This window comes from Chanos chanos, chromosome 13, assembly GCF_902362185.1.
Source record: "Chanos chanos chromosome 13, fChaCha1.1, whole genome shotgun sequence".
Lineage (NCBI taxonomy): Eukaryota > Metazoa > Chordata > Actinopteri > Gonorynchiformes > Chanidae > Chanos > Chanos chanos.
Genome location: NC_044507.1, coordinates 2985001 through 2995000, shown reverse-complemented (window position 1 = coordinate 2995000; position 10000 = coordinate 2985001). Strand labels below are relative to the sequence as shown.

At 42.5% G+C, this 10000-nt stretch overlaps 1 protein-coding gene across 1 annotated transcript in view; it reads right to left on the bottom strand.

Annotated features, from left to right (window-relative positions):
• LOC115826601 (voltage-dependent calcium channel subunit alpha-2/delta-1) overlaps nucleotides 1-10000 on the bottom strand; it is a 76245-nt gene that overhangs the window by 33930 nt on the left and 32315 nt on the right. Inside the window, exons 7-16 of the mRNA XM_030790480.1 lie at nucleotides 9666-9797; nucleotides 6881-6950; nucleotides 6528-6578; nucleotides 6033-6132; nucleotides 3070-3228; nucleotides 2723-2827; nucleotides 1804-1882; nucleotides 1440-1489; nucleotides 1257-1340; nucleotides 765-842 (exon numbers count right to left, since the gene is read on the bottom strand). Of these exons, the coding sequence (XP_030646340.1) occupies nucleotides 765-842; nucleotides 1257-1340; nucleotides 1440-1489; nucleotides 1804-1882; nucleotides 2723-2827; nucleotides 3070-3228; nucleotides 6033-6132; nucleotides 6528-6578; nucleotides 6881-6950; nucleotides 9666-9797 (908 nt within the window). The remainder of the gene's footprint in view (nucleotides 1-764; nucleotides 843-1256; nucleotides 1341-1439; nucleotides 1490-1803; nucleotides 1883-2722; nucleotides 2828-3069; nucleotides 3229-6032; nucleotides 6133-6527; nucleotides 6579-6880; nucleotides 6951-9665; nucleotides 9798-10000) is intronic.

The window sequence follows — 10000 nt, the reverse complement described above, 5'->3', positions numbered from 1 at the left end:
GACGGACACTGGAGATGTCATTGGAATACACCTGAGAGATTAGGGTCAGGGGTTAAGGTTGATTTATACTTCTGTGTAGGCTCTACGCGGAGCCTACGCCATAGCCTACACGAGTCTACGCCGCTGTGAGCATTTATACTTCTGCGTTGGTGTGTCTGCGTCGCTCTGTAATTACATCGCCAAAACGCTAGTTTGCGGTGGGATTTCTATGCCACTGTGTTGATTTCTTCCTGCATTACAAACGATGGAATAATGTTAAATGAAAAGTCGGAATTAAGTCCTTGCACAGCAACATCTGTAAAACAAGTTTCGCGTTCAAAAGAAGGGCTAGTTTCTAAACTTTGGGGGACAAACAAACGGAGCTCTCAAAATAACAAGCATTCAGGTCGCCATTTTGCTGAAAATTTTCAATGGCGACTGAAACTGAGTTGGAGCTGGAGCTAATAAATACTGAACAGCAGTTACTTTTACTGAAATTAATGCAACACAGAAAAGAGAGAAGACGTCGGAGGAGATGGTGTGTACGACCCTTGAACCGATTGGGCAGAAGGAGGGCGGTGCTACCAAGCGGACCAATCACAGTTGCTGTGGTCTGCTTCCACACGCGGCACAACAACACGTAGTTACATTTCTGGGCAGGTGCGCGTCAGGCTACGGCGTAGGCTCTGCTTAGATTCGACGCAGTCGTATAAATTGGGCTGTAGGGTTAGAAACAGGGTTAGGGTTTGTCTGTGAGACTGATGATCAAATGTTCACTGTCAGACCTGGTTTTGAGAGCCATCTTCTTTGGAGGCGGTTTTATTGAAGACAGGCAGAGTTCCTGTGATGACCAGACCCAAGCCCTGAGACCAGAGCAGACACACACACACACACACACACACACACCTCTTAAACAACAATCAGCTCAGACCATAAGTAATAAACAGAACCATAACGCAAGCATTTTTCTTAACACAATACAAACACTAACATGTAAACAGTGTGTTAACATCTAAATATTTCACATGTCTCTGTGTCATATGATATGAAGTTGGACATACATCATAAGAGAAGCAGTGAAAGTTGTCTAAACACTCACAGAGCCATTCTTTTCTCTGATCAGCCTAACACTGCCGTTTAGACTAAACAGGCCTCTGTCAGTCAGTATGTCACTGACAACATCAGCTAAGGATTTAGACTGCTTCTATCCCGTTTTTCTAAACACACAAACAAACAGGACTTAATGTGTTCTCCGTGTGAGACAGAGGATGTCATACCAGGGCGTCCAAATACACGTTAGTCCACTGAACTTGTTTGGCCTGCCCCAGTACCATGGGTCTCCCCAGAACATCCAAATACTCCTAAACAACAACAACACCAACAATAAACAAGACATACATCTTCCAGCTTTCATCACCAGATCCATGGTAAACACATTTACAACAAGCCAGCATGTTTACCTGAGTGTTTATACGAATAGCGCCAATGGAAGGAATTTCATAAAAGTATCCTGCAGAAAAAATAAAGCTATTGAATATTAGATTTCCAGTTTTCAAAAGGGTTCACATAACTCAAAAAAAAAACATGATCTTCCTATAAAAAACAGTGATAAGAAAAATGTCTTCCTGAAAAATAATGAATAATTTGCAGTTCATAATCTCTGCCACTAGATGGAAGAAACATTCAATTTTCAGTACATTACTGAAAGTCACTGTAACAGTATTCTACAGGAAAGTATCTTTAGCAACAAAATTATTCTACATCATATACAGATTACATATCAAGACACACACACACACACGCTGAAACGAGAGTGTATCAAACCTTTATTCTTGCAGGCCATCCACTGAATAGGACCCGTGTCATAGTTGTGCTGACCCACTGAGAAGGTGAAAACACGCACCTACGGTCACAAGCACACACAGCACGGAGAGGTCAGTCAACCAATCAGCCTCTTTCATCGCAGCAGTTGTGTTCAGGGAAGAAACACCAGGGAACAGCGCCCCTAAAACCTGGCCCTGGAGGTCCACAGCACTGCTGGTCTGTATATAAACCAAACCCTGTGCTTTGTGATTGGCTGAAGAGTACACACATATGTCTCAGCCTATGACTGTGAGTTGAGGTTAAACAGCAGCGAAGTTGAAAATCTGCAGGAACAGGCTTGAGTTATCCTGTCCTGGGATGGGTGGACCAGAGTCCAGAGGTCAGCATCTACTGGTAACGCTCAGCATTACATATTTCCCTTTTATTCACGTTAACCTGACTCTTTTAATGAGTGCACAAACTGTAACTAAGCCTGAGTGTCTCACATTGTCACTCAAGCTCTTAAAGGTGTGGTAATATGAAAACAGTTTGACTTTTTTCAGCTCTTGCTCTGCGGGTTTCACACAGGTCACTATCATTTTGTTTTAGTACAGTCCCATGGCGGTTACCATAGAAACATGTTAGGATATCTCATCGGCAGTAGATATGGAAATCCACTCATTAGCAGACCACAGTAAATCTGCAGCGATCCTAGTATGACATTTTGAGTCTTTGGTTTTTTCGTGTTTGCGTTAACACTGCTCTGAAATTTTGTTTAAAAAAAATGATCAAATATTCTTTTCACTTCTATTCAAATACATGTTGTTTAACACATCTCTCGGACATTTAAATACACTTAGTCTCACTTCAATTTCTGTTCTTCTCTGAGTCTCTCTCTCTCTTTCTCTCACTCTCTCTCTCTCTCACTCTCACTCCTCACCTTTTTTTCAGCGTTGTATGTGTTGAAGATCTGCTGGGCCCTCTCCTCTCCTCCATCAGTGAACAGCATGATGATTTTGTTGCAGTTTGCTGTGGTCACATTTGGCTAAAAAACAATGAAAAACGTCAAAACTCAGTGTGCTTACAGCTGGTGACCAGCAGAGGGCAGCATGCGGTTAATGCTGTAGAAATTACAGCTCAGCACTGAATTCAGTGACATGCAAATATAAACACTTAATAAACACTTAAGAATTTCTCATTGAAGGGTTTCAGTAATTCAGCAGCTATTAATCTAAAGGGTAATAAAGAAACACACACACGCACAAAGACACACATACACATACGTACGTCGAAGAGTTGATTGAAGGCAAACTCAAATCCCTTGGTGTAGTTGGTGATGCCTTTAGCAGAGATGTTCAATACGGCATCTTTCAGGATCTTTTTGTTACGAACATTGGCCTGGACTAGGTGCTCAAAACAGGCTGTGTTATTCACCTGAGTGTTGAACTGGAACACACACGCACATGCACACGCACACACACATTAAAATTCATTTAAATTTAATATTCATTAAAAAAGTGTGTGGATATACATTTCTCCCTCTCTCTCTCTCTCTCTCTCTCTCTCTCTCTCAGTAATGTGACTAATGAAAGGCTAGTGTAATTTACAGATGGATGAGTAGGTAGAACATTATGAATTTAGGTTGGGAGTCCCCGGTCTTAGTGATTTGCATGTGAATGAATTGGTTTGACTGGGACAGCCAATGGTGAATGAGCTAGATGTGATGAGTCATGGACTGAAACGTTTGTTCAGCGTTGAGTGAATGTTTCATTGACATTGTCTCTCATCTCCATTCATTTCCCCCTATGACTCACCATTCCCTGCTGACATGGGCTTATAAATAGAGCACACACACACACACACATATGTGCGCGCACACACACACATGCACACACACACACACACACACACACACACACACACACACACACACACACACACACAAACACACACACACACGTAAACACACACACACACACACGCAAATTCACATGTGCGCACACACACACACACACACGCACGCACACACACACACACGCACGTACATATGCACACAGCTAAAATGCTGTCCCTATGCATTAAGGCTGACATATTTATTTCTCATCATTTTATCAGGCTGTCGTTAACTCTGGAACTCTCTACGCCTAATGACTACGCACTGGGACCATCAGACTGAGGGCAGAAATGACAGTTATCTCACAGATCAGTCTTAGGGCCTGAGATATGTGAGTAGGGTTAGCCAGACCTAAGCCTTTTCAAAGCCACACGCTGCATTTTCAAATGCCAACGAAAACGTTCAGGGTCCCTCAGCGTGACCCAGGGAGGACAATGACAAACACACTCTCCATACACACACACACACACAAACACGCACACACACACACACACACACGCTGACACACACTCTTACCCACACACACACACATACACAGTGGAATTTGCTGAGCAGTGTGTTTGTCCAGCATATCAGTGTGTCTAAATGTAAATGTCATCTGAAGCGACCTAAGGTTGTGCGTCTGAGTTATCATTAGTATGCATGAAATATGACCTGACTTAATGAACCAGCCTGTCAGCAGTGAGGCACTGAATCAGTGAATCAATGAGTCAACTAGTGAGTGACTGAATCAGTGAGTGAATGAGTCAACCAGTGAGGGACTGAATCGGGGAGTCAATCGGTAGGTGAGTGAGTCATTGGGTAAGGGAATTAGTAAAAGAATTAGTGAATAAATGAGTGAATGTGCAAGAGACATCGTCAGTAAGTGAGTGAGTGAGTGAGTGAGTGAATGAGTGAATGAGTGAGCGAGTGAGTGAGTGAGTGAGTGAGTGAGTGAGTGAGTGAGTGAGCAAGCAAGTGAGTGAGAGAGTGAGTGAGCGAGAGTGAGAGAGTTGGAGAATCAGTGAGCAAATGAACCATGTGTATGAATCAGTAAATCAGATATTAAATCGGTGAGAGAGTGAGTCATTGAATCAATAAGTGAGTGAATCACTGACTGACACTGACTGAATACGTCATACATACATGTCTACATATACCATTTGAATTCTAACTGTACAGATGTGTGTAATATGTCTAGGGGAGCAGAGAGAATGTGAGGATTCAGGTGCAGTCTGGCTGATCGATGATAAAGGGGAGGTGTTGGATGAGGTCAGACACTCTATGTTCTCCATACCAACATCTGCCCCACCCACGCTACTGCCCTTTTCTGATGTAACCATCGGCAACATGCCTGTGTCTTACCCCAAAGCACAGCCTTTATCATATACAACCACTCAACACCTTATCACACACACACACACACACACACACACACACATGCAGACACACACACACACACACACACACACATGAAGTGAAGCGGAGCATGCTCTCAGATCTGAGGAAGTTAATCCGTTATCAGTGCAGTGAAGCACTGATGCCAAACAGATATTTTCAAATCCTTGTCAAAAAAAAAAAAAAAAACCAACACCAACTTACAAAAAATCAGATAACACTCTCCCAAAAACTATTCAAGTGAGACCCAGCTAATCGAAGTGCACAACAATAAAAAAAAAAAAAGGCAGTAAACAAACAAAAGTTGAATACAAATAAACACATCCATGATCCGAGCAGGAGGCAGGGTAGGATGTAAGAGGCTGGATCAGAGCTGTGTGACAGGACTGCGTGTGTGAGAATGGAGACTCAGGATGGAGTAGGGACAGTTAAAATAAAAGGTCTCCATGCTGTCTCACACATATTAATGATGCGGCCACGGGAGAGAGAGAGAGAGAGATGGATGGATGGATGGATGGATGGATGGATGGATGGGAGACGTGAGAAAAGAAGAGGAGAAATGCTGGTGAAAAGAGTGATAGCTATAGTCCGTTCCTTTGTCCTCTGTCTTTCACAGCTGGTTTCTCTCTTTCACTCTCCCACTTTCAATTCAGCTCCACACACACACACACACAGACACACACACACACACACACACACACACACACACACACTTCCCATTCAGGCTTTTCATCAGAGGTCTGTTTTCAGGCGGCAGCTACAACCAGATCCATATTTCATTACTGCCTTGCCGTCCCTCACACACACACACACACACACTACACACACACACACACACACACACACACACACTACACACACACACACACACACACACACACACACACACACACACACACCTTAACAGCAACACACACAGACAGACACACAGATCCACAGACACACACATACACATACACTAAGAGTGTGTACTACTCACATGAACCACATTGACATAGTCATCATCAGACAGCGTCTCCAGCATCTCACTGACTGAAGTTCTGATGAGTTTCAGTGTTAATCCGGACACACTTCCACTCCTACAGCAGACCGCAAAACACAGATTACACAGATTAAACACACAACATATTCTCCTACAGCAGACAGCAAAACACAGATTACACACATGTAACACACGACATATTCTCCTACAGCAGACAGCAAAACACAGATTACACAGATTAAACACACAACATATTCTCCTACAGCAGACAGCAAAACACAGATTACACACATGTAACACACGACATATCCTCCTCCTTTATACTCTAGCACACACACACACACAGTCAAGAGACACTTGGTCCCTGACAGCACTGGTGTACACATGTCCTTGACTAGAATGTGTCTGATGTGTCTTATTGTGACAGTTATGGCGTCTTCTGTAGACAGAAAAAGGATTCATTTGATGACGGGCGATATGAAATCTACTCACGCATCCACCAGAATGAGCATGTCCTTTGGAGAGGCCGCTCCCTGAATATACCTATATAAACATATTCCATCATAACCATTCATTCTCAGACAGTGACAAGCATGCCATTTAAAAGACAAAAACACAACCTGTTTCTTAAAAAAAACACACAAAATAAATCATAGCACCTATTAACAAGCATTATCAGGAAACTGTTCCAAACGCAAAAAACAAAACAAACAAACAAACAAACAAACAAAAGGGGCAAATCTCTTACAGTACGAATGTGGAGGACAATCAGAAGGGACTGTAAGTGTGTGAGGATTTGTTGAGAGACACTGATTTAAAAGAAAAAGAGTGGAGGAGGTTTGTACCATGGTCGGCGTCGCACGTCATACAGGTCTATTTTACTGGGTGACTTCCTGGCATTCATCCATGGAGAAGCTGGGGAGAAGAGAGAGAGAGAGAGAGAGAGAGAGAGAGAGAGAGAGAGAGAGAGAGAGAGGTTCCAATGAAGTATAACATGGTAACATAAGCTCAATGTAACAGTGAGAAGAGTGACACAATACAGCACAATGTAACACAATGTAACAATGTAACACTGCAGTAACACTACAGTCACAATGTAACACAATGTAACAATGTAACACTGCAGTAACACTACAGTCACAATGTACCTATTCTCATTGTTACACAGAGAGAGAGTGTGGCTGTGTCTGAAATGGCAGTAATACTACAGTCACAATGTAACACAATGTAACAATGTAACAGAAACAGTAGTGATACAGTGCCAGCGTTGCAACAGCATCACTGTAGTAATACAGTACTGTAACAACAGAAGTAACTTTAATAATAATAATAATAATAATAATAATAATAATAATAATAATAATAATAATAATAATGTTAATAATAATGTTAATAATAATGATAATAATAATAATAATAATAATAATAATAATAATAATAATAATAATAATAATGGTAATGGGAAGTACAGCGGATTCACTATTCACTATATTCACTGACGGACTCGTGGAAAATGCACTAAAGCAGAAACGCATGTTGTCATTTCCCAGGGTTAGTTTACAGAGAGTGAGATCTCACTTTGCACTCTGTTTACTTAGGATGCAATCAACACTTGCCTTTCTCCAGAATCAGTCTGACGTCAGAAACACACCATGAGACACACTGAGACATGAATAGTCATCAGCACGCTGCACTCACGGGGAGAGGGGAGGGAAGGTGAGAGCTGGCCCAGTAAACTAAAGCATGAAAGAATTTCTTTTTTCCCCAATACACAAAAACTGGGATTTGATGAGTTTGGTTTCAGTAAGAAAATTAACAGAGTGCTATACTTGAAAATTACTGATCATGCCACCACACACCCTGCGTGTGTGTGTGTGTGTGTGTGTGTGTGTGAGTGTGTGTGTGTGTGTGTGTGTGTGTGAGACATGTCAAAGAACGTGAAGACTGTAATTTCTTGAGACATTTGTGACAGCACATATTGATCATACCCTGCAGTGAGATACACACACACACACACACACACACCCACGCACGCACGCACGCACGCACACACGCACGCACGCACGCACGCACACACACACACATGCACACACACACATACACACACACACACACACACATTCAAATTTAAACTTTCCTCTTGTTCCATCAGTTTAGCCTACACACATTTATTAATAAACCATTTCTGTGTAAACTTTTGAAAGTGGGGTTAGATTCTAGTGCATGTGGTTTAATGAAAATGAACAGTGTGCTTCATTACCTCCCTCCTCCGTCATCGTTAAGACGGCAAGGCTAAACCAAACGCTGAGAGCACAGCCCTTGGCGTATTTCTCATAATAATTTTAGATTGAAATGCCAATGTAATTTCAGACAGGATCACGTGTTGTGTTTACCAATTAGAGACAGACAAAAAAACCAAATGAAAACATTTGGTCCTGACAGCAAAGAAAGGACTGAAAAGGTCCAACCTATTCTCATTGTTACACAGAGAGAGTGTGTGGCTGTGTCCGAAATGGCATACCAGTGTACTGCATACTGCATACTCGCCCAGTATACACTGTGTACTGCATACTGCATACTGGCCCAGTATACACTGTGTACTGCATACTGCATACTGGCCCAGTATACACTGTGTACTGCACACTGCATACTGGCCCAGTATACACTGTGTACTGCATACTGCATACTGGCCCAGTATACACTGTGTACTGCATACTGCATACTGGCCCAGTACACACTGTGTACTGCACACTGCATACTGGCCCAGTATACACTGTGTACTGCATACTGCATACTCGCCCAGTATACACTGTGTACTGCATACTGTGTACTGCATACTGTGTACTGCATACTGCATACTGGCCCAGCATACACTGTGTACTGCATACTGCATACTGGCCCAGTATACACTGTGTACTGCATACTGCATACTGGCCCAGTATACACTGTGTACTGCATACTGCATACTGGCATACTGGCCCAGTATACACTGTGTACTGCATACTACTCCACACGCTAGTACACAGTATGGTACGCAATTATGAAAACAATTATGAAGCCGCTTCTGCCGCTGTCCGCCACGTTTTTTGAATTTTTTGACAGTTGAAAATCACCGCGTTGCTTCATGGGATGCAGTACCAGATGAAGTGAGCTCCGGTTGTATACTGCAAATTTTCACCAGAGTAGCACATCATCCGGGTAACTGTCGTGTACTGCAAAATTTTTATTTTTCACGTACCGCATACTACTTACTACTTTTACGTCAAGATCAGTGTGCGAGTAGTATGCAGTATGCCATTTCAGACACAGCCATAGCTAGAAATAGTGGGGGCGGTGAGCACATGTTTGACCTTTAACCTCTAAGTGCCTTAGAAAGTCATATATGAATAATAAGAATAACTTAATGACTTCGTGAAAATGTTCATCAGCTGGATCAACTAATGAGACAGCTGCAAATGAACACCATGGCTTCAAAATATAGACAAAAGAAAAAAGTGTTCATGCAATGTGTAACATCAATTTATTGTTTTGTATCATATGCTTTTGTTTGTTTATTACACACACACACACACACACACAGACGTGCACCTGCACGCACATGCGCCGGCACACACACACACACACACACACCTGGGTAGTAACGGGCCAGTCCAGTGGCACTGCCAAACACCTGCCAGAGCAGCGTGTCATCCTCCTCCCTGTTCTTCTTAAAGACGTCCTCCAGGGCCTCCGTCCAGTTCAGCTCATTCAGGACTATGGTTGCTGTGTAAAACACACACACACACACACATATACACACACACACACGTACACGCACCCAGAGAAACATAATCAGGAACACATGGTGTGTATGAAGAATTATATCTCCAAATGTGCAAAAATAAATGCATTCATTTGTGCTGTGTGAAAGCGTTCTCTGAAGAAGTATTTACGCATCAGTAACACGGCTCAGACTCCGCTGGAAA